This window comes from Cyrtonyx montezumae, unplaced genomic scaffold (assembly GCF_038088225.1).
Source record: "Cyrtonyx montezumae isolate F1298 unplaced genomic scaffold, pur_monq_1.0 scaffold_4, whole genome shotgun sequence".
Lineage (NCBI taxonomy): Eukaryota > Metazoa > Chordata > Aves > Galliformes > Odontophoridae > Cyrtonyx > Cyrtonyx montezumae.
In genome coordinates this window covers 6,753,439-6,779,434 of record NW_027072045.1, presented here as the reverse complement: position 1 = coordinate 6,779,434, position 25,996 = coordinate 6,753,439, and the positions used below count along the sequence as shown (strand labels likewise).

At 33.2% G+C, this 25,996-nt stretch overlaps 2 protein-coding genes across 3 annotated transcripts in view; both read left to right on the top strand.

Annotated features, from left to right (window-relative positions):
- ATRNL1 (attractin like 1) overlaps positions 1 to 25,996 on the top strand; it is a 412,107-nt gene that overhangs the window by 207,657 nt on the left and 178,454 nt on the right. For both annotated transcript variants that reach the window (XM_065746006.1, XM_065746007.1), the window contains exon 26: positions 13,343 to 13,421. In XM_065746006.1, the coding sequence (XP_065602078.1) occupies positions 13,343 to 13,421 (79 nt within the window). The remainder of the gene's footprint in view (positions 1 to 13,342; positions 13,422 to 25,996) is intronic.
- Positions 1 to 25,996, top strand: part of TRUB1 (TruB pseudouridine synthase family member 1) — a 425,822-nt gene that overhangs the window by 288,153 nt on the left and 111,673 nt on the right. The gene's annotated exons all lie outside the window — the stretch shown is intronic.

Genomic DNA, 25,996 nt, shown 5'->3' with positions numbered 1-25,996 from the left:
GGTCCATTTCAATATTACCCTGAACAATAAACATTCGATAACCTAAAATCTGTCATTTTCAAATAAGTTATAAATTATGATGGAGTATTCAATGTTTCCAAATGTTTAGGTCTTAGATTTTAAATCTTTGGATCTTCAGAGTATCTTTAACTTATGGAAACATTATTTTGTCTTTAATTTCTTTGTGTATATAAAATTTATAATGACCAATATTTGTAAATTTTAATTATATATATCTTTTCTCAGTAAATTCAGAACTGAAAGCAAAGAAAATCCTGAGTTCTAAAGCTGCTCTGAATAAAATTATAATTAAAAATTTACAGCAGTGCTCAAGCATTTCTTGGAAACATTTTTGTATCAAGAATCTGAAGCTGAAGTGTTTTTTAAAAATATAATTTTTCTCTCATAATCCTTCTAGTAAGAAACTGACAGATCAACTTTAGTTATTCATATTGTTGTGATAGGCAATGATATTAATCTGCTACAGTCATAACTATTTTGGTATGACATATTTCAAATGCAGAATATCAATCACTAATCAATTAATCAGGCTTTTCTCTGAGCATGCATTCTTTGTGCTCTCAGAGTGGTTCTTTCTTTTGTCTGTGGTTCACCTCTTGTGGTGGACCTGCCAGCTAATACCCACACTCTACCTGTATTCAAATTATGCCTCCTTACTATTATGGATTACAGAATTCAGATTTTGTAATCAGTAGAGTGTTATTAAGAAACATGGAACCAAAATTTTCTTACATGTATATTAGGTGTTCTGTGAAAGCCATGGCCACTTGAGATCAGGTGTATGCTGTTGACAAGTCTTTCTGAGCATGTTAAAAGTGGAAGAAAGCAATATTCAAAATTTGCCTCGGACTTAACTGCAGGAGGATAACATGAGTGTTTAGGATATGATAGAGTCTTGTAGAGATACAGCTGTATCTTAAGAGCCAGATATATCACGCCCTTCTGTATGACTGTTGGTAACAACAACCCAAAGCAATTATTTGAAATTCATCTGGACTGAATGGGTGCACTAAAGCTGACTGTGAGATCTCCTGAGAGCTTCAATACCTGAATGGGCCATTCTTGGTGATAATTTGTGACAGATGGATTCCTTCTCTTTACTAGCATAAAGAGCATAGAGGATATTACGGCTTTAGTGAGTAGGGCCTTTTTTGATTAAAAGTAAGGATGATATTAATTCTGGATATAGCATGTTTCGTTTCATGAGATTACTATGAAAACAAAGCAGATTGTAAAGCTCCAATCATGTCCACCATGGCTGAATTCTCAGAAAATGCAGAAGTCTTATAAATCAGAATTAGAATATATTCTGGTAACATAAAAATCAAGTTATCCTAGCAAAAATGGATTTTACATTTGGGGCTAGTATAAAATTGATTTTTATTTAGTGAAGCATTAAACAGTTTTTAGCTTACTTAAAAACAAAGACTCTTACTTCCATTGGGACAAACACGTTTGTACTGCAGTGGCCAATTTGTATTGAAAACGTTTGATGTTTGAACTTTGGAATGTAGCTCTGTGTTTTCTTTTCTATGCATCACCAGGAAGCTTTGTTATCATGTAGAGTTATTTGATGTATTCATATTTCCTGAGAAAGCAGCCTCGTTATTAGCTCACAGGCAAAGGAGATTCCTCAATAACACTGGTATGGTTGTTTGATAAAACAACGGATGAGTTATTTAATTCACCAGTGAATAGAATTGTTTTCCATTGTTTTGTTCTTGCTTGTCTTTCAGTCAGCTGGAAGTGCTTTTAAGTAAGCTAGAGACTGCATTATTTTGCCATATTGTGTTCCTCAAAGTACAAGATATTTGCTCAGCTTTAAATCTGGAGGTGGACTATGTGCTTTCTTGATATATAGCAGATATGAGGTTTGCATTCCTTCAACTACGTGCATGTAACGTTTCCCTTTTCTGATTTGATATATATATGTCAAGAACAGAGCAGGTTCACTGTTCACTTTAGTTGAAGTGCTGAATCCCAAGTTCTACTCAGTTCATTGTGTCTAGAAATATGTCCTGTAATTCGTTAACTGCAAAAGGAAGTCATATAATCAAGAATAGATTTTAAAGTCTACCTTTTGTAGGTTGCATTTTCTCCTGTGACTGAATCAAATATTAAATGCCAGTCACAGTTGAATTTGATGAAGGGTACAATAAAAGCATTGTCTAGGACAGAACTGATAGATGTAGATGTATAAATCATTAGGTAGAATGCTTCATATATAAAGTTCCATATCCCATATGATACATTCATTTTTATTCCCTAGCTGCATGATGCTTGTGTTTAGTTGTCACACCATATCAGTATCCAAATAGGGTTTGGGTGATGGTAACAGGAATTGAAAGATTTATTTTTTCCTAAAAAAAAAAAAAAAAAAGAAAAAAAAATGTTAATCCTAAGTAGCACTGTTCTTTGTGTATAATGCTGAAGTCTAGTAGTCCAAAAAATATTTTGTAATTTCTACTGCTATTATAAAATCTAAATAGAGTCAAAACTGCCACTTACATAGTAGTGTTCACACCAGTGTGAAGTCTCTAAAGGTGGCACCTAAAAGATACTCGTACCAAGACTCCTGTGGAAATTACTATATGCTTTGTTCTGACAACTCAGCCAAGCATTCACCCATTGCATTGTTTGCCTTGTAGTCTGGGAGAAGTACTGAAGACTTTCTTGAAATCCAGAAAGGTTACATCAACTGTCTTTCCTTGGTCAACTAGGCAGTCTAATAAGGAGTGAGACTCAATGATCTTTATGGGCCCCTAGAGATTATCTACAATTCTAAATAATTAAATAAATAGAAAATAAAAAGTAGAATTGTTCTTTATGCATTAATGTCCACTTTTCTAGCACTCTGCCAGTCAGTCTTTGCAAATGCAGTCAGTATGTCATGCTGTGAAATGAGTGACACTGAAGAAAAGAGCAATCTGCTCACAGCAGTAGAGGAGTGCTGAGTGTCCTTGCATTCAGTTCTAGTAAAACAGAAAGAGAGGGAAGATAGCAATAGACTGCATGTAATAGTGTTGTTTACATAGTTCTTAAAATATTAAATCTAATCATTATTTTTGAAAGGCAAACTTTGATTTCAAAAGGCATTTATGGGCTTCTTAAATGGAATAATAATAAAAATACTCTAGTAAAATTTTCATGTAACAAATGAAGCATTTGGTGTGGAAGGTTTTGCTATAAAAATAAATAAGTGTGTTTGTATATATTTGGGAGTTGGGCGGTGTGTTAAAAAGATTCAAGACTATGGCAATTATGCTGTGGATGCCAAAAGCTGCACTAAACCACTGGAAGAACATTAGAATTGCATTAAGAAGCAGTTATATCATTTGTTTATATGTTAAAATTGGGATTTAGTCTGTATATGTGGCTTAATTATATTCTTTGTAATAGTTGGCTTCCCATGTGTTTTCAGATTTTTTGTTCTGTTTTGTTTTTAATTGTATATTAGAAAACACTCAACAATTTCAAAGTTATTTTCCTTCTCTTAAGCATCTTGAATCATTTCCAGCAAACCTCTGAATATCAAACACTAGGACACTAGGGTTTGTGCTCTTTATGTATTACAACTGTGGAACAATAATGATGGTCCTTTGGTATAAATATCAAAGAATCCTCATTCTGTCTTCAGAAAAACTTTTTTTTTTTAATAGGGATTTTAATAGCATGACTTCTTTACACTTATGGGTTCAAATATATTTGCTTCTTTGGAAAAGGAAGTAGAAATAGCATATAATGAAGGGAAAAGTCCTTCAGTAAAGTATCAAACATCTTGGTTATATTTGATTCTAGTACTCTAAATAATGCTGTCATTAAATAGACATGACTTAGTGGCTCTCTCTCTCTATATTTCTATGATTTGATATCAAAGTGTAACAGCCAGTCTGGAGAAACAGCACAGAGGAAGAAAAGGATGAGGGGAAAGAATTACATTGAAACAATGCAAGTCTTTTGATTTGTAAGGCTGCTGAAATGTGGCTTTAGTTTGCAGTCCTTCTTCCTCAAATTCACTAAAAGGCCATAATTAGACTGAGGTGAAGTTTCCTTCCTTAACTTAAATCTTATATAGTTATTATAAATTAGCAAAATCAAAAACTGAAGTGAAAACATCTATTTTTAAATAGAAACTATATATTCAATTTCTTATTCTTTTTGCAAGTTACTTCAGAAAATGTTAAATTCTGTACTTCATAATGTGTCTAGAAGTTTAATGGAAATAGCTTTTTTTTTTCTATATGTTTTTCCAATTTTTTTTGTCTCTGTATATATAAATACGCATAACAGCACTTTTTGGAAAAAATATGGAGTATTTTACCCATGTAGAGCAAGCCCATAAAATTATATGAAATATGGAAGTCTTTTCCATAAGTGAAAGAAACATAATCACACTTCATGGATGTGATGTTCTATTTATTCTGTGGAGATTAATTTCAGTTCATGTTAGATTAAACCTCTTTAATTATAAATCTTCTTTATTTGCTGCTTCAAAGAGGTGAAAGGAGGAACTGCTGAGAGTTGAACTTCACATCTAAAACTTTATTGCATAATATATTACAGCCCTTTTAAATTGTTCAGTTCTATTTGATATTGTATTGGCAGAATGAAATGTGGGTGTTACTCTTCCAAATAGCATCCCAGCGTACACTATAGCCATTTTCACTTTTTAGTTGTAAATAAAGGCTGTTCACATAATTGAGCATCCATTCATATTTTATTACAGTAGCTTCTGGTATGGCTCCTGGTATATTTAATATGAAAAGACAGTTTTATGTGTGTATATAGATTTAAAAAACATTTATGCATGTAGAAAAATATAGTGTTCATATACGTATGTTGTTCCAAAAGTTATGCCTCCTATTTATTTCCTTGGAAACTACCACAGGTACAAGAAGCACAGCAACACTAGTTGATAGGGCAAATTCTCAGCTACAAAACTGTTTTTCAGCATAGTCACCCTCCACTAGTTATGTGTTTTCACCTACATTGAACAAGAGACTGCATACCATACTTGTAAACATCTGCATGATCATCCAGAATGTGGTTTGTCTTTCACATCACTGTCCCCATTGCTGGTAAGCACCACCCATCCCTCATGATGGTCATATCCACTGATTGCTCTCTGCAAATATTCAGGAAGTGTTGATGAATGTCACTGGGTGCCATTTTTTCAGCTTGAAGCAATTCATTGACACATTATGCTTCATCCAGACTTCCATATCAGAATCTATTTTGTCAGACTGCCCCTCTGCTGCCATCTGTCACATGACAACAAAATATTATGGGGTACTGATAGAAGGTTCAACTTTTACTAGCCTGCCACCAGCATCCACCTCTGACTATGTGGACCAACGTAACAAAGTAGGAGGCATTACTTTTGGAGCAGCCATCATACAGTATGTTTGTATGTATGCATACTCATACCTTATACATGAATAACAATTTAATAATTATTTAAATTAATACGTGGAAAATAATCCTAAATACTTAATTTTCTATAAATAACAAGTGCCCTCCACAGATGCTTTTCCTTTATCCTTACCTTCAGTAAAATTTTTGACATTTCACTGCAATGCAAATTTCAGTATACCCGTGTTTTGTTGGGTTGTACTCGTGCCTAGGAAGATGAAGGATTAAGTTGTTTTTCTACACTCAATATGTATTAAGAACCAATTGATAGAAGGATGTGGTACTTGTCCTTACTAATTAAGTAATATGTATTATAGTGATGTTTCATTGATGCTGCTTATTTTAACTAAAGTGTAAGTTATCTAAAAAGCAGTAGATTTCTTAGATATTTCAAGCTCTGTATTGTCACTTATTTATTCTGTACTTAAAATGCAATTTTTTATTAATAGCCGTATTAAAGTTTTAGTTTACTGTTTTACTTAATTTTGGTTTTCCTCACTAAATTAATTTCAGTTACATTTTCAGCATTCTGTTTAAATATACTTCTCTTTTGAGGTTTCTTACAGTATGCTGCTTTTCAGGTTCATTTCTTTCATGATTTTTTTTAAACTTCTATCAAGCACTTCAAATGTTTTATGATATAAGAAAATGCAGTGGTCCTTGGGAGCTGGTCCTGGTAGTTGCTTTGAAGAAGCAGTATCATAGAATTGTAAGGGTTGGAAGGGACCACTAGAGATCATCGAGTCCAACTCACAGATCCAGAGACGGATTTTTCAATTCAGTATACATATTTTTCAATTGCAATAATTAAGGAGTTTTCTGTATGTTAAAGAGCAGTGGTTACAGCTGACTCTCCATATGCATAGGCTTTTTTTTAACCTGTGAACTAAGTTTTCTCCATTATACCCTTGTAATGTTTGTAAACCTTCACTCAAAACATTGGTCAGTAATTTTATGAACAGCATCACTGTGCAGATGCAGTTGCTAGTAATCAACCACGATGCAGTAAAACAGATATAATAGGGGTCTCCTTTAACAAACATCTTTACCAAAGGTAATGTTCTGTCTGGGATGACCAGCTTAGCAGAAGGCCAAGCGTGTTTCTTTTGAACTTTTAGTTGTTAGTTGTGTTTGTATGAGATATGAATTTTAGAGGCTACTTAATGTGACATTCATGAGATGCTTCAGGTAAGACTCATTTATGGAAATATATTGGTTTTCAAGATTGCAACCAAAAATAGCATTTTAAGCACCGTCATTTGGGTAAGAAGAATTACCCATATAATTAGCTTTAAATGAACTTGAAAGGTGCTGCTTAACTTGCGTGAATTCCACTGAGAGACAAATAAATAAATACAGATTTGCATTTAAATGACATTTGGAATACTTGGAGTTTTATGTGCTATATTAGATCATTTGTTCATATCCAGATGTTTCTTTCACTTCCCAGTTCAGAAAGCTAAAACTAAGGGCTTAAACCTTTTGTACAGCTTTGAGATGAGAGAGGTCGCAGTTGAATTAAATTTTCCTCAGTTTCTTCTGTTTCATGGAAAAAGTGCAAGGGAGAAGTTGGAGTTCTGGAACTTTTGCTTTATTAAAACAATAGGAACAGGAAAAATCTGATTTGAAATGAGATATAGATCCAGAGTGACAGAAGAGGAAACATTTCTGCTATACTGCTGTATATACAGCAATAAAAGGTGTGTAGGTTAAGATGGAATGATTGTGCACCTATTAGCTGATCAGTTGCTGAACATGGCAAGTGGGGCACAGCACATGCATTGAACTGCTGGTGCTAGTTGCTTTTCATGAGTGCCTCTCACAATCTGCAAAAGTGAAGGGAGAAATCTGTTAAATCTGCCCAAATGATAATGATGGCTTAGTAGGGCAGTGTATTTCATTGGCTGTTGTAGATAGAGAGACCAGAAAAGGAGCTTTGTTGTGTCTTGGCTCCGTGGGGTCAATATTTGTTTCTATAAGCCCACACACAGTGTGCTGCAATTGGCATAAATTTGCATATCCTACCCTATCAGCAGTTAAGGCTTCTTTCCTTCTCAGTCTTCACAAACGTTTTGATTTGGGACTATGGCACTTCACACCCAGAAAAATGTAGAAGTGCTAATCATTGAAATATTGCTACTTGTACAGTGTTTGTAAAACTCTGTGACTCAGAGCAATGTAATTATTCAAAAAATTTTACTGCTCGCATACATATCAGACTCTTAATATTATGTTTACAGTACTTTTTGCTTCAGACAATCCTGTTGAAATCTTTGGAGTGCTTGTCAAGTGTATATTAGTTAACACAAGTAAGGATGGCTGAACCTAGCACATCATAATCATAAACACAATGTTCTTGTCAAGTACAATGAGAGAAATCAATTGCCGTGACAATAATTACTATTCAAATTCATGGTTTTAGAAAAATAATTGTTCAATTATGTTTATTTTAGAACAGCACTTGGTTTATAACATCAATTAAAATGGTCTTTATTTGCCAATAAAAAGATAGTAAATAATACTTCGGAAATACAGCATATGTGATCTCTTAGGAAACTTCTGCAAAATTAATTCTGAAACATTAACTTAGAAGACTTTTTCTTTGCATTAATCTACTTTAAAAAGCTTTTAGTTATTGGATTATTATTTTTTAAAGAATACTACTATTTTTCATTCATATTTAAAATTACCATAGTTGATACGAATGAAAAGCTTTAAGACTATGTACTGCACACTGTTAAGATTAATGTTACATTATGAAATGTTCATTTTTTTGCTCTTAGCAGAGAATGTGAGGTGAAGGAGCATGAGTTTTGTGGTTCTATAGTGATATTTTAACTGTTGTCTCAGGGCAGCAAAGTCCAAGTAACTTAGCAATAGTTGCCTTGATGACCCATCTCTGTTTAAAAAAAGCAAATTAGGAGGAGTTCTTAAAATAAGTGTAATTGTACACATATAGACATTGAGTGAGACTACTGTACACCTACACAACTTTATGAATAGAATTGTTAGGTGCTTATATCTCCATTAACAGGCAGTGTTGTCAAACAGGTCAACTGTTGAGGAAAACATGTCACTAAGCCCTGACAGCCATACTGGACACCATGCTTTTGTTTTTTTACTAGCTCTAGTTTAATTCTGTGAACCTGACATTTTCCATTTCAGTACATCCTGAGCTCAAAGACTGCTTGTAATAACCCAAAGCCCAAAACTGGTGACAATGAAGGGGTTTGTTCAGAAGCCTGCTACTAATCCACATTAAACCATTGTGGTAAATAAAGTAGGATCCCACTCAAATTCTAATTTTAACAGCATTAAAATTATATTAGGTTTAAGATGAGGTCGTTTTTTCTTTTTTCTTAATTGTTTCCTTTCATCCAACATGGAAATGTATGCTTAACTGCTATGCAAATTAGTGGCTTAAATAAAATCATGGAAACAACAATTATTTGTTTGCATAGATGTTTACATATATTTTTGGACATTTTCATTTTCTTTCACATGTTAGACAAAAGGAGATTGAGAAAAGAAATAGCAAAGGTTGGAACATTTTTGTTTTATTCTGTTTATCTTCCACTTGCAGTATTTCTTCTTAAAATATTTATATTTAATTCACGAAATAGTTCTATTTTCATCACTGCTAAAGTGTGTAAATGGTCTCGCCATTTATCTCAGTAATCTGAATTTGTTTAAAGATGATCTATATGTTTCATTTTAATGCAGATTCCAAGCAGAACTCATCTCCTAAAACCCTTTACTGTCAGTTCTAGTGACTAATCTTATTTTTTTTTTTTACTCTACTTCCTGAGAAAAGTATTTCTTAGTCACAGAAAACACTGCCATCTCACTCCTCATCCTCTGGAATGAACTAAACATGTCTAAATGTGATGTCTGTGAGTTTAAATTTTTTACTATGTGCATTGCTAAAATGGATCTGCAGATGCTAATTATTTCCTCCTATTTTCCATTTTTGTGTTCAAATAAATCAATCTCCCTTTGCAGGATGATAATTTTAGCTTAGACCCTTCTGCTGAACCTTGTTGTTCTTTTGCAGACCTTCTTTTCTCACTTTCCTCACTGTGTCAGACGTAAAATACTTGCATTCTGTGTGTCCTTTTCAGTTTATTCTATGATGATAACTTCTGACCAGTCTGTAACACAAGCCACAGAGATAAACTACTTGTTTTCAAGCATGCATTTTTTAGTGTTTCCTTATTTGGTTCCATGTGATCTGAAGAAGCAACTGTTTCAAGCTATGTCATTACATTCCTGTTGATCATGCAGCTTTGAGCGTGTCTTCGAGTGATAACTGTCTTTTTGGGTAGATGTATATTCATCAATGCAAGTATTGTTCACTCCATCTGTACTGTAGGACAGATAGGAGTTATTTCATTCTCTTATTCTGTTGCCAAGTCACTCAATATTCCAAGATGCTTCACAGTCAGGTTTAATTTTTTTTTTAAATTTAATTTTATTGCTTTAAATAAAAAAGACTGTTATCTCCACACAGTCTTATACCAGGTTAGTTTGAGGAAACCTATTTTTCCTATCTTTCTTCTCTTCATTAACTATAATTTTGATTCTTCTTTCTGATTTATAGCAGACAAAAGAAAAGATGAGAACATTAAAAGATTGCACACGAGGTTAAGTAAACATTGGACATAGCACAGTAATTTTAAAATGTTTTATATTACTTATGTCTTTGAAATGCTTGCTTCTGAGTTTGCACATAAAGTAAAAGATATTTTGACTGATGATACGAAAATTAGTTGTGTGATGCAGCTCTCTTGATTTACAGAGTGAAGCAGGAGTTTAAAACAAGAGCTCTTGAGCCTTTTCACTCTCTCTTTTTGCTTTTTTTCCCCTCTAAATTCTTCTAAGAGGAGTATTCAGTAAATTAATAATTAAAAAAAAAATCTTGTGAAAAAGATCCAGTTCCTGGGGATAATTAGGCAGTCACACAGTGCAAAGCTGTCTTAATTTCCTGGGTTCAGTTCACCATCCTTTTCAAATTCCACAAGCTTTGAGTTCATCATTCTAAACAGCTGCTGTTGCTTCCCTTATTTCTGTGTTACAGAAAAGATTGGGATGGTTTACCTTTAGAGCATGTGCAGCATGCTAATTCGTAGCAATATATCAATACACTGATGTTACATTGCTCCTAATCCTGTTACAGTTACTAGCTAAATTATACAGTACATAGTAGGAAAGATTATTTATAAGTAGCTTTTGGTCTAAGATTAAAAAGTTTTGTTGCACAAGCGGATTATTGTGGAGGTCAATGAGATGTCTTTGTTCTGCTTTTCTCTGGGCAGCCTGTAAAAATTCATGGTCAACTTGTGCTTACTTTCAAGAAAGGAAACAGCCAAATATATATTTTAAAATAAGTGAGAGCAGTGAACAAACTGAAGTGGAACATTAAACAAAATGGGGAATGTTCTCTGATAATCAGTTTCTGTCATAACGTGCTGTGTGTTTCTCAGATACTTTGTGATGAAAATCTCTTAAGTGAAACTCTTTTAGTGAGAAATATTGTGTTAACAAAGTGTACATCCATTAAATTGTTCTTACTGCTTTGGTTCCTGTCAGTGATGATCCACGTAGTAAGATAATTTACACCAAGATACATTAAAGTGTAAGAAATTTCTCTCCAGAATTCTCCAAGGTTCTTGAAACTGCACTTGCACTTGCTTGTCTTTTTACTACAGATCATTGACTCTTCCATAGTTTCCTTTCGGACAGATGATTCTTAGGTATGCTGATCTATGGATCAGAACCTATCAAAATTCCTACTTTGTTTTGTTTGAGACTCTGTGCCAAGAACCAATAAAAGCACAACACCATATTTAAAATGTTCTTACAGTGAGAAAGGTAGAATATATTTTCCTTTCCATAAAAGTCTCTAGGTCACAAACAGCTTTAAAATTCCGCTAAAAGAAATGCTGCTGGTTGACATTGACTGTTAAGAGGAAAGTCAAACCTTACATTTAGGAACAGATTCTTTAAGCATTTTTTCCTTTCAAGCTCAGAACTTTCAGCCTTTTTGGAGCTAAACAGAGATCTCTTATGTGAAAAAAATAAATAAAAGCAAACCAAACATCAAAATAAACAAAAACAAACTGTTAATTACATAACTGAGAATTAGTTGAGTATGTCCAAAGCACTTGTATGTGTGGTACTTTCTTCTTTCCAACCTAGGCTTACTCTGGCAGGCTTTCTCAAGGGTATATATATAAAAAAATGGTTAAAAAGAATTTATAAAGCAAGAAAGAATTTTTAGTGAAAATGTTGACAGAAAGCTATGTTGATTTCTATTACTTTAATCATCAAGGAAAGCTTGTGTTTGTAGAACCATAGAATATTGCAAGTAAGTATGGGCCTATAAGGAGCATGAAGTCCAGCTCCTGACTTCGGACAGAATCCCCCAAAATTAGATCATGTGTCTGAGAGTGCTGTCCAAATATTTACTGAGCTCTAGTAAACTTGGTGTCATGACCACTGCCCTTAGGGGCCTGTTCTAGTGCTCTTGTGAAGAAACTTCCAAACACCCTCACCTGATGCAATTCCATGCCATTCCCATGTCACTATCACCAGAGAGAAGACACTGTTATATAGACTGAGTTTTGAACATACTCGGAGCAAAGACATACTTTGTTAAACATTCATTTGTATAGCTGTTTCTCTGTTGCTATGCAGACCAAGGAATGACTGGATATTTTAATTTCATTACCTAAAAAGAGAGATTTTAGTATAGTTTCTATATCTGGTTTCTAATAGTTTCCATATTACAGATATTGAATGTCACAGGCTGTTCATCCTGGAGTTGCATCTGCTAGGTCATAACTGTCAACACTGTTTATGGCATGATACAGGGAAATTTTGGTGTTCTTGCATGGATAATGTATCTTCTATTTATGAACTGTGTTTCACTGAACTGTACTACTGGAGAGACTTTCGGGTATATTCCATGTTAGTTAAAGTACATGTTCTGAAACTTTTTGGCAAAAATAATACGTGTATTTTAATAGTTGCAGGATTTATTAGTTGCAAACAATGGGCTACAGATATGCTCCCAAGACACCTGAAGAAAGTCCAGTTATTTTAATAAAAGCTATTTAATAAATTGAAAGGTGTGCTGAGTGTTTATCTTAGGTGTCAAATTTAGAAGCTTTCTATCAATATCCAGAAATTCATTAAAAGATGCTGACAATCCAGTGCATTTTGCCAAAGTTCTTTATGGAATAAATGTTACAAATAGAAAATTATTGGATCAAGAGAGAAAGTATTTGCTCTCAATGTGAACTGCAGAATTTTAAATCGTTTTGATATTTTGTGTGTGTGCGTCTTTGAGATTGTAAAGTAGTAATGTTTCCTTGAGCGATTCGCTGTAGAAATACTTGATTTTTATTAAACAGACCTCTTGACATCTGCAAACCTGGTTCCTGAAGCCATTTATACTCCCTGCCTAGATATAATTCCTTTATCCCTAGAAGTAACGTACAGTTTACAAACCAGGAGAGAAGTATAAATTGATATCACTTTTCACTATATTTGCCCTCTTTCTCCGTCTACTGAACATGGACATGCAGTGCGTATTTGTTGAGTCTGTTGTACATATGTAGACTGTTACGGATTACTGTAATGGAACTTATCCCAAACTAATGTAGACAACACTAAAATTTTACAGAGTTAACCACAGCATTGTAGATTTGCAGTCTCTTCTGGCATTAAACGTGGATGACTGACAGTTTTCTGTCATCCTTGAGGAGTTCAGTTTTCCTCCCTTTTTGTGGGTTGTTTTTTTCCCATGTTTAGATGTATTTTTATTATCTTTGATACCCTATAAATACAAACTTTTTAAGAACATTATATTACAAATACTTTTTTTTATTTATTTTTGTAATTGCAGTTGTTTCTTATCCTTACTGCTGGTAGCTGCCGTCGTTTGGAAAATCAAACAAACCTGTTGGGCTTCTCGACGGAGAGAGGTATTAATAATTTAAACATTATTGTGGTGTCTTAACTTTCAGAATATATTGAGTGCTTTGATGAGCAATCACAGTCACACTTTCCCCTGTGTACACAATTTAAATATTCCTCTAAACTTTATTTATTTATTTGGCCTTTACCTTTTATGCTAAAAATGAAGAAAATATTGCTTCTTCCTTTTGTCGCAAATAACAGACGTAGAACTAGATTGCAGAAAGCTGAGTTTTCTTCATGGTGTAGAATACTCTCAAATAGTCTCAAAATGACAGTTCAAATCATTGGTGGGTTGCCTGAATAAAGAGGATCATAGCATGTCATCTCAGACTTCTCTGTGAAGTTATTTGGTGTTGCTACTTTGCTGTGTCATTATCAAAGGTCATAGAAATATATAGTATGAGACAACCTTCTCTACAAAGTTTTATTTACTTCACTTTTTTTTTTAATTTTGTTCTTTTTCATTTGTCTTTTTTTTTTAAGCAAAATTCTAGCTTTATTGACAAAAGTAGCTTTTTCATAGCATGATGTGTGTTTATGCATAAAAAATATTATTTTATCATATGAAATGTTATAGCAGTTTTGAAATATATTCCACATATATTTATTATTACCCATTTAAGAAATGATTAAACTTCCAGGAGATTAAATTTACATTATATATGATACTATGACAGGATTCAGCTGACATACACTGGTCATATTTCATTTTATTCTCATAAATAAAATAAATATTTTTAGACACTAATTTTTCCCTCAAAGTTACCCATCTATATGACTTTCTGAAAAAAAATATTTGTTTCATGGCACTGTAATCTGGATTAATATATATACATATATTTCTCTTTTTTTAATGTACTGATATTATAAATGTTTAAGTAATTTTTAAATTGGTTAGGTTTGATTGTTGATCTGCAGTGGATTTATGTATAATTTAAGAATGCCAGGTAACTAGCACTTACAATTTTCCTGAAAATATCACTGAAAATGTAATCTTCCAGTGCCCAGGCTTAGCTTTGAATTGGTCCTGCAAGGGAAGACGTACATAATAGCAGTCATTTAACTGAGTTCTTCATTGGTGGTTTTTTTTTGTTTTTTTGTTTTTTTACTGAGATGAATGTTAGAAATCATGTTCTCTGTCATGAGGCAAATGCTCATATATTTGTTATTACTGGGAAAATACGGATAAAAGTTACTTTAAACTACAGCATTCAATTCAGTTTATAAATATTTCATTGAAATTTGTCTCAATACTTAAATTGTTAATAATTCTATGCAATTGAATTTAGATTTCATTTCCCAAATTTATCAGGTTGTTTTATTGGCATGCATAAGAACAAATATGAACACATGAGTTTACAGATTGAGGAGCTCTGTTCTGATTTTGACAATTATTCTCACAGATTTTTTTTTTTGTATTTTTAATTTAGTCTGTAAGTATCTTCCTATAAGGAACAGATCCATGTAGAATTTTTCTAAATGTTTTTCAAGTTTTATGATCCTAATATCACAACAGTTATTTCTGTGTCTTTTTGAAAGCTCTTTCAAATTGACTGATAAATACACTATAAATATATATCAGTTTCTTTGGAAGATCAAAGTAGAAAGAAATACTTTGCAACTGGATTGAAATTCTTAGAGGACCATGCTTGAGTGCTGATCCTTAAGTATTGCTAGAGAAACTTGGTTGTCTCATTCAAAAATGCCACCTGTTATTCTATCAAATTAAGTACCTACTTTTAAAGCTCACCATTCTTGTCTGACAGGTTTTCCATCCATTTTAGTCCTTGCAAGACAGGAATGTTGACTGTTCAATATGGACTCAGAGTAGTTTAAGACATTAGCTATAAAATAGGTGCAACCAACTTTGAAAACCTGTTCACAACTGCTAATAGCCACTCATTAAGAGCTCTCCTTGTATTTTTCATCTCAGTCTGTTTTACTAAAGAGAAGCAGGATCTTCTTGTTCATGTGTTCTGATAGTAAAAATTGTATCAGGAAGTATAAAAGTAGCAAATAATTTGTTGAAGTTTTAATAGAAAGTTTTCATTCTGTGTAGATGAAAATTCAGTACTTTGTCATGCTCTGCTTTCTGGTTTTAATGTTTGTATAAACCGGGTCATATTTGATTCTGAACTGAATGAAGCATGACATCAGTCGCATGTAAGCCAAGAGTGAGTTGTTTTCATTGTATAGTGGGAATGTCTTCATTTTCCTGTGAATATAGTATTTTATCTTCCATTCCTTTCGTAATTTTTTGTCCACTGAGAAAAGATTTATATTCTGCTGCTCAGATCACTGCCAAATTCTTACTGAGTAGTTCACTTGACTATTCTATTCCATGTATTCATGTACATATAAGACATGATATATAAGTATATGCAAATGAATCTATATAATTTTGTCTTCCAAAAGACTTCAATTGATGTTTGTTAATACTGAAATTGAACTTCCCTTTCTTGATATCTATCGGTCTTTCCATTTAATTCTTTGAAATAATTTTTTCCATAAGCTATGTTCTTAAGTTTTGGTACTTTTCATTCATAACAAGATTTTACTTCTCATATTTTTCCTGCTTAAATCACTGCCTCTTAAGATGTACTTTATCTTTAGAACCTCCAAATTTATGCTTTAACTTCTAGCTGAATTTCTGTTCTTCATTCCTGCCTGTTGAAGGAGCAAGAACAGATAAATACTCTCTCACCTTCCGCCATCAAAGTTATTCACTCTGTGCATTGAAAGAAAATGGGGAGTATCATTCTTTTATTTCATGGTTCTAAAAAGATCAATGAAACACTGAACAGAACGTGAACAACCTCCTGCCTGGTATCACTTGACATCTTCCCCTACCCATCACTCTCAGGGATCAGTGACATTTAAAACATTTAAGGATAGTGTTTTTAAAGAAATAGGATGCTGGAACATTGCTCATCTGAGAGTGTTTGATCCTTGGAAGGAATAGTAGAAAATTTTATCAGGTGATTTCCTTAGCATTATTTTTATGGCACTGTGTTTCTTAAGGAACAAACTGGAGGTACTTGGAACATTCTTGTGGATAACAAACTCAAATTCCTACTTACAAAGCAGGAAAACATTTGCAATCAGGGCTGGAAATTCATACTGAATTTGCAGAAATCAGGATATATTTGCTTGTGAATTAAATTAAATGAATTTCTAAGCATTTTAAGCTTAGAAATAGAAAAATATTTTTACCATAGTCTATAGTATCTGCATTAAAAAAAAAAAATATATATATATATATAAATAGATATACTCTAGGTCTTTTTCTCTCATCCTTTTTTTTTTGTTTTCTAAGTTACACTAACCTTTCTATCAGCACCTTTCTATGATATTTCATTTGTTCATTCACTGGATGCAGAAGTGAGACCTGTCATTTTCTCCCAAAAAAAGATTTGTTAGACCTCTTGGATTCTATACCCAGAGTTCATCGAAGAGAGCACCCATAAAGTTTCAGTCTGGCTCTATTTTCCTTTTTTGTACAGACACACAAGTTATAGTACCCAGATTTGTCAATGGATAAAATTGAAGAGAATATTATTAGATGTCTCTGTATGTTTCATTTTTAAAGTATTTGCTAGTCTTACATTGGAATGGTTGAAGATGAATCTGTTCATAGGTCACTGTACAGAACATCTTGTCAGGTTAGTTACCAGTTTCATAGTGGTTCGAATGTTTTGTCCCTTGAACAACTTTTGCTGTAAGGTACTGCACTACAAATTAATTTAGCATCCAAAATGATTTCTCATTAACAGCATATCAAACTTTTCTTCTGCTCGCAAAAACACTACATTGATGTCACTAACAAAACTCATACAGATGGGATTATAAAGCACACATCTTCTAGATGAGGTGCTTCAGCAAATATTCATCGTTCATAAGGTAAAGCAGCTGCTAATCAGACACACTGTGAACTCAGCCAGATGCTCTGAAGATTTATTGCCATTAATCCATTGACATGCAATGGAAGATACACATAAAGATGCCCTCTTCCTCCTCCTACACAAATGCACAAAATGCACGTATAGACTAACATGTCCTGTGCTTTTATGTACATCTGTGTATATTAGATAAATCAATTTGTTAATATGTAATTTTATATTTTTTTGAATGAAAATCTTTTTAAAAATATTGTTATAATTGCACAAAAGGAAGCTTATATATTTAAAAACCCATCTTAGAATCTTATTTGCTCATGTAATACACTGTAAGTCTCTTGAGAAATGAGGAAGTAATGCACAGTTGCACATTTATGTAAAAATGTTTGAAAGCATGGTATTATGTATATAAAGTGCTTGCCTAACTTTAAAGGTTAATGTCATTCCTTTATTGGAATTTTCATATTTATATATAGCATTTCATTATGCAGTCAGCTGTGCACCATTTGCATGTCAGAAAGGATAGCAAATACAAGCAGAAAAACATGGAATTACAGAGAATGCTTGCTTTACACAGTGTGTGGGATCTACACAACTTATTAGTTCATTTTATTAAATAAGCTTATGTTTGCTTTTTTTTTTAAATAACCTATCTAACCTTAATTTTAAAATCAAGGTAGTTTTATTCTTTTGAATATTCAAAGATTCTTAAAACACACAAATGAAACTGAAAGAGTCTACTTCTTAATAACAGTAACAATTCATGTAATAGCTCTAAGCTCATTTCTATGGTAACCCAATAGGAACAGGAAAGTTCAGTTATGTTGGTAGTACTAATGAATGTAGACAATATGTGAATTCCAGCTAAAGCAGTTTTACTTTATATTATAAGAGCATTTGCATTTAAAATTATGACTTTTAGAAAATATAATAATAGTGTTTTGTGTATTTAATGTTGCTTATGGAATGCAACATGTTTAGTTTAGAAATACTGCTATATGTAGAATATGGTATTGAACACGAAGCAAAGGAGGAACAGGAATACTTAATTTATTTATATGTTTTTATGTGGGCAGGTGACCACCAATAGTAGACACCAAGAAACAATGCAATAGTCATGTACAGTTAACATACCCTAGTGCCTAATTCTCATGTGTAGGTGTCTACAGGATTATATACTTTACATTTCAAAGTTGACCTTTCATATCTCTTTTCCTTTTTGGTACCTTCATGTCTGTTGCTTAGCAAATATCTTACACATCTATATGTACTTACTCATAGACTGTGAGTAATCTTTCTGAAGTCAAAGGAGCTATTCTTAGGACTAGAATCTCAACTTGTTATACTGCTCAAGCTCTTCTGAAATCAATAAAGCTATGACTGCTTATTTCAACTGAGGATGTAGTTTTACTGAAGACAACTAGGGCATTTATTTTTGGCTGACTTTCTGCCTTCTTTCCATCCTAAAATTTAAGTTCCTCTCTGAATGAACCTTTCAAGTGATATGCCTAGTTAGCTGGCACTAGATCTTGTCTCATGACTGTAAGACATATCTATGAACAACTCATCCCACCCAGGTTTAGCAGTATTCATTCTTATGCTTTGATTTCTTGTGGGAGTCTGACTATATAAAGTACCCAGTGAGTCAAATCTTCTTTACTGAGAGTTAATCTTCAGTGTTGTAAAACTGAGGTTATAGGAATAATACTGTCACTTCAAAAAAATAAGTTATTATTATCTGATTAATTCCTATGCTAGTCCTGCTCATCATGTTTATTCTCTTAATAGAAAAATATGAAGTTATACCAGTGGCAGACTATTATATTGGAAAGATTTATTTTGGGGGTGAGTTAAATAATGTTGATCTAGTACAGATATCAAAAAATCTATACAGGTGCTAAGAAGTTTTCATGAATAACTCATTCATAAGACTTGGAGTCTGAGACTGAAAGGCTCATCTTTGTTACTGAAGGATAGATATCTGCAGGTATCCATCCTAGGAAGGAGTCTGAGTGGTCTGGCTTATTATGACTTAATGTCTTAAGAGTGAATTCAACATAACTGACATGTTTTATTTGGGCACTGTGTGGTTCTGAGGCTATGGTCCATTCTGGGGAGAAGGCATGTGTTAAATTAGTATGTAGACTTGAAGAAATGAACTATACTGAGTTTGGTCTTGGGGAATGAGAAGATTTGTTCCAGAGGAGAAGTGAGGTCCATGGTACCTTTGGTGTAGACAACCAAGGACACAAATATCAAAATTCCTGCAGGAATTAGTTCCCTCTCTGCTTCATACCTGGCAATAGCTTTTGTGATCAGCATTAATCTTCGGGTGCATCAAGCTCCCAAGAGAGTGAAGGACCAGCAGATGTAGAATGCACATTTTCTTTCTTTCTGTTTTAGTTCCACCCAATTCTGAGGGCAAATCTAAATGGAAGATAGAAAAAATAAGCAAAACCAAGTTATGTATCAGTGGAACATATTCCTTTGAAAATACCAGAGGCAGATAAGCCTTGAAGCATGAATTAATATGTTTAATGTAAAAAGTAGTGATTAATTTCCTTTGCAGATCTTCCCTTCCATAAGTCTATCTCCACATTATCCTGTCCAAACAATTGAATGGTACTTTGTAATACACTTAATGTTTTCTCTAAAAGTTGTCATTTTTAAAAACTTGTAAAGGTGTATCATTTTTTTTATACATCATAGTACCAAATGCTTCACTGATATGATTTTATTTATGTATCTTTAAGTTAATACTGAAAAAATGGTAATAGAGTGTTGGATCTTTTTATCACCTTTTCTTTGCTTGGAGCAAAAACAAAGATGAATAATCAGTTCAAGGATGTATATCTGAGTTATGAAAATCTCTTCCTGCCCCTCATTGCATGTGGACTTATTTTCTCAAATTAAGTACATGAAACTTTTTTTTTTTTTTTTCAACAGGAAGATATAAAACACAAAGGAAAACTCCTTCTACTTGTAGATAGGGCAAACAGTTTTAGCTGAGATGAGGCTTTTATGACAGCTTCCTACAGATCAGTTTCTTTATCCCACAGAGATTGAGAGGGAAGATAATAGATTGTAGGTCTATTACAAGGAAAATAGTGTACTACTTAGAGAAAAAGAAGGAGAGAATGAGAGAAAGTGTAAACTAGATAGGAGTTTGAATTATAGCTAGATACGACTAGAAGAGAACTGTTTACTCTACTTAATGCATAATAACCAAAGCTCCTTCTTTATGTTTATACAGTGTAGTTTGCCTGAAGGTCCTAAGAGGCGGTAATCAAAATAAATTAATTTCATTATGTATAATTAGTGTACATAGAATGAAGTTTGGATGTAGTTATTAGTGATGATAGCAGCACTTTAAAATTAATAGTTATGGTTTTCAGTTCAGTAGAATCTATGTTATGAGTTCAGATTTCTAAAGATGAGAATGAAGTGCTGCGGGAGATAATGTGTGTGTATATAAATATATAAATATGGCATATACAGTACTATATTAATTCTATCTTTCACAGACCTGGTTAAATCTTACCAGTGATGAGGTTAAGATTTTAAGCTAACAGGGTGGAAAAATTAAAGTTATTTAAGAAGAGAGGCCTGAAGAAAGAGAAGATGGCCTGAGGCAGCTGGCCACTTGGCAGAGTCTAAGTTGTTGTTGAGCTTTATGGTCTGAGAGGTTTCCATGGGACTAGTTGTAAACATAAGAGCATTAGCAGATTTTTCAGCAAAATACCTGTCAGCAAAAAGCAGTAGACAGACAAAAGGGCAGTCTGCAGTGGGGCTCTGGGAGGAAGCCAAAAGAGCTTCTTTTGAATTTCTGAGATGAATTTGGGGTCATTTCTACAGTGTAAAGGAAATGATTTAACGAATATTTTCTTTGTAACTAAAGAGAATAGCACCAAAACAGATTGAAACATTTTTGTTTCCTAAGAAAAAAAAAAAAAAAAGAGCAGGTGTTGAATGTTGGTGCAAAGTGGCAAGCCTCTTCTTTACATTTGTATTTCCTTTAAGTATCTCACTATCTTTCTTTTTTTTTTTTCTTTCTTCCATACTGAAGCACAAAGAGAGCTCTATAAGAAGTGAGTGGATTTAGGAGCAAAGACCAGAAATGCTTGGTAACTTGGAAGAAGTCTGCTATGAAAAGAGAGTGAAAAAATTTGGATCTTTGAAGTTAGGGAAATGGAAATGCTCCTCTTTGCTTCCTCCTCAGCTTCTGCCTGGGTTGGAGCTATTCTGTGTTTTTTGTATGTTTGTTTATACAAACATTATACAAACACTCCTTGGTGCCATTGCTTGGAGCAAACCATGTCTGTGCAGTTCATCTGGTTTCTCTCCTTTATCTGGTAAAAAGCGAGTAGGCACATGATGACAAAATCAGCATATATGTTCTTACTGAGAAACCTGTTAATACAAACACTGGAACTGTAGGCTGAAAAGAAATATCTTTTTGAGGAAACCATGTGTGTACAGCACAGCCTACAAAAATGTAGAATAGTTATTCTTTCTGAAGAATATGATAAGATATCCTTCCTGCAGCTATTGTTTTTTACTGCTCCAGCTGTTTGCAAACAATAGTTGAGAAATAGTGTAACCTAGTATAAACTAAGCTCATTATACTTATTTTCAAGAGATAATTAATAATTAACGTATAACCTTTGGCTTTCCTTTCATCTTTCAAGTATTGACAGAAGTCACACAAAAATATACTATGTGTAAAAAGAATGCTTTGAAATGCAAAATTTAATTAAAATTAATGCAATGTTATTTTAGGACAGTTGTATGGTAGCAAAAGTTCTATAGGGAATATGAATATTTGAACAGATCATTATTTTTCATCCATGCTGTTTAATTTATGCACAAGTCACTTCGGGAAAATAGGATATGTTTGATTTTTTGGTTGGTATTTGTTGGATTGAGTGCAACATTACAGTCAGTTAAATTGTAATATCAGTAAATTACTCTAGACTGCTTTACTAATCAATTAAACCACATGTAATTAACAAAAATGAAACCTCAATAAACCTTGTAGGTTGAGCTTTCTTTTTGGCACTCTGTGCTCTACATACATTTTGACTCCAAGTTAATTTGACTTACCATATCTAAATGGCTGTAGCTTTTTAGTCATTTGTATTTTTGCAGCTACAGTAAAAAATACTCCTGGAAAAAGTTAAAGAGATGTCTCATGCAGGACAAGTTTACGTTTGGAATACTATTTGCTTAGAGGTGTTATGGGTTCCATTGTGCAAAATGCTTAACTCTTGGGGCCATCAGTTTCTTTACATATATAAATGAATAAGCTGCACAGGTCTTTGTTATGTGCTTGCCATTACAGATGCCATTGATATCATTTGGGGAGTTTATTTCCATGGCTGTTTTGCTTTATTCTCCAATTATCCTGTTTGTACCTTTAGTGTCTTATTTAGGAATCTGTCCATTTAGATAGGAAAAAGTGAAATGAACACTGAATGGCTCTCTTAATTGTTATCATGTGTATTGCTGCTAATCAGAGGTACAAACATAGTGAAGTACAGACTGTTACTTTAAGTGTTATATTGTCAATATTAAATATATATATATATATATAAATATGAATCTCCTGCATTTCATATTCAGATTAATTAAAATAAATCACCCACTTCTTATTATTTTGAGTAGGATAATTATACGCTATACTGATTATACTTTTTACTTACCATGATCTTGTGTCTTCACAAAGTTAAGGCAAAATATTCCCAGAATACTGTTGAGAGCACATTACAAAAATGCTGTACCAAGTTATGTGACCAAAAATTGTCAGACAGACCACATTTTGACTTAATACTTTAACTGTATCCATTAGCAATATTCCTGAACTTGTTCTTTTTCCCATTCTGATGGAAAGGAAGTCTACACAGCTAATATTGTTAATGACTAAATCATCCATGTGTGAAATGTTCAAATTTCACCTCTAGTTAGAACATCCAGCATATAGTAAGCTCATAGAAAGTACTGATCATAAATCACTTCTGTAGAAAGGGAGAAAAATAGAAGCCAGAGAATTATGAACAGTAAATTCCCCAAAAGATCCTTGAACAAGATTAGAAGCCGGCATTCTTTTTCAGGAACAGAATCACATGAAAAACATATGCTGGGTCCTTTAGAGAGGGGAAAACATCTCAGGTTTGCACAGTTGGGCATCATAAATGCTTAACAGTCTGTTGAATAGCTGTGGAGTGGGTGCAAAACTGGTCAGAAAAACATACTTAGATATTCATTGTCAGTAAAATGAGTCATCGGCTACAGGTTAACCTCGGATATTTGTCATAGCTCTGGAAGTTGTCAGTGTTTTTATTAATGACCTGAGTTACACAGTTAGTGAACATATCTATTAAATTTATGGATAGAATAAGGTAGGTCACAAGACTGCTGTAGGCAGCATTTGAGTTTAAAATAATCTTTACAAATTGGAGAGAATGTCTGTATTGGTGAATGTGCAAGCTTTTTTTACCTGGTAGAAATAATAATTTTCACAAAAGCAGCATGAAGAACAAGCTGAATGTGCTACAGTTCTTTAGAGCTGATCGATGGCTTAGAAAGGTTTACAAACAACTATGAGTCAACAGCAACCTGGTTACAGAAAAGGAATATATTGCTGATTTGGTAGAAATATCATCTCTAAGGCACTGAGTGTATGTGTAACGTTAAATGGAGCACTGTGTCCAGTTTTCACATTCTGGTTCGGGAATATACTGGAAACAGGAAAGGAAGAAAGCATTTGTGAAAGGATAGCAACTGGAATGTATGGATGTCTGTGGTTGCACAGTGTCGAAGAACATACACAGAAATGACAACAGCCTTGAATGCAGGGAGTGGAGTGATGCATTTGCTGTATCTGTTGTAGAGTGGACAAGTGAGGCGCTTGTGTTGCAGCAACAAGAGTTCGGGTGACAGAAAGAATTTGCAACGAGAAAAAACTTGTAGTGATAACGGTAGTGTAGTACAGGAATCAATTGTCTTAGAGACCCCAGAGACTCTGTCATTGGAATATTTAAAGGTAGGACAGGAATTATATGGCAGACATGACTTTGGAGAGTGGTTGATGGTCTCCTGAACTCTTCTTTAACTGTATGATCTTATGATTAAAAACAGTGGTGTTTTTATTTAGCGTGCTTGCTATTAGGTGATGTGAAATTACAGCAGCATAATCTAATTTCATAAATTATCTCTACCTTTAATTCAAGTAATCTCAAATTTATTAAAGGAATTTGATTTTCTTTATCAGTTGTGAACATGATTTAAACAGATCCTTGAAAGAGAACAACTTTGAAACATTGAACATAATAGTACCTGGACTTCCTCACTAAAGACTGTCTTAAAATGTACACAAAGTTGATGTTTACACTTTCATTGCAAAACTATGTCCCAAATGATGTTAAATACAAGTAATTAGCCGTAAGTTCAGTTGTTTATCCTTTGAAAAGACTTTTAAGTGGCAGCATTCTTCTTCTTTAATCTCTAATGCATAAATGTAGTCTTTGATGTTATTGATGTTGAATATCATGGTTAGAAATTTCAATATCTCAGAAAATTCGGGTCAAAACTAGCCCCTTACATTTTAAACTGCTTATGCCTATGTCCATGATATTCATCCAATTGACAGACCTATCTTATGATTTTATTTTATTTTTTTCATTTTTACTACAACTTGTATTTTTTGGTTTTATGATTTGAACTGGACTAATTGTTCCGGATGTGACAGCCCACCCATCATGTGATTATAATGGCTTCTATGTAAGAGTGGTAAGCAAAGCAAGGTAGTTTATTTGGGATTAAAACTGAAAACCCTGTACAGACCAGAAATTGAGCAGTTGTATATTTTTTATTATTTTCCTGTAATATTTTTATAATATAATTTTTATAATTATTATGGTCCACAATCTACTGAACCAGTTTCACAAATCTTTAAAACACATTTACGTAATTTTTACAACAGCACATGCCTAGAATTCTTATCAGAAGTAGTAACTACTGCATCTTTGTGAGCTTTCAATTCCTGTAACCAGTGGCAGATGATTTATCTATCCTGAAGTTGGACGACATATTATATTTCCACTGCATTCAGACTGCTTTGTGTGCTGACATGAAACTAATATAGTTTAAATATGTTTCCTTCACATAACCAATACTTTACACCTAAATGTTGGCTTTTCTATCTTGAATCATTGGTACATTCTATGTAAAAATATACAATTCGAAGGAAACATACAATTTCAAAGTAAAAACCAAATTAAAATGAATATTATGTTGTTTAGGACATCTGTACTGTTGAATTATATTGTTGGGAACATTGTCAGTATTTGAATATGTGATTACTTTTTCCATGTTTTTTGTGTCTAAAAAGTGGGTGTTAGTGTTTTGGGTAGAAAAAATTGGATCAAGAATGGTCCAATCTGAGCTAAATTATTGCCTTATTTAGTTGTGTTAAACTGTTTGAAATGCAAGAAATAGCAAATGAATACAACATGAAAGATTTGCAATTTATATTCATTTATTTATTTTTATATGTCTACTTACAGGGATATTGCTAATTGCAAATAATATCAGGGTTTAGACAATATCACCAAACAGTTTTTTTGACAAAGATATTTATCTAAAGGCTGAAAATTCACCTTTAGTAGAATACAAATAGCTTCATT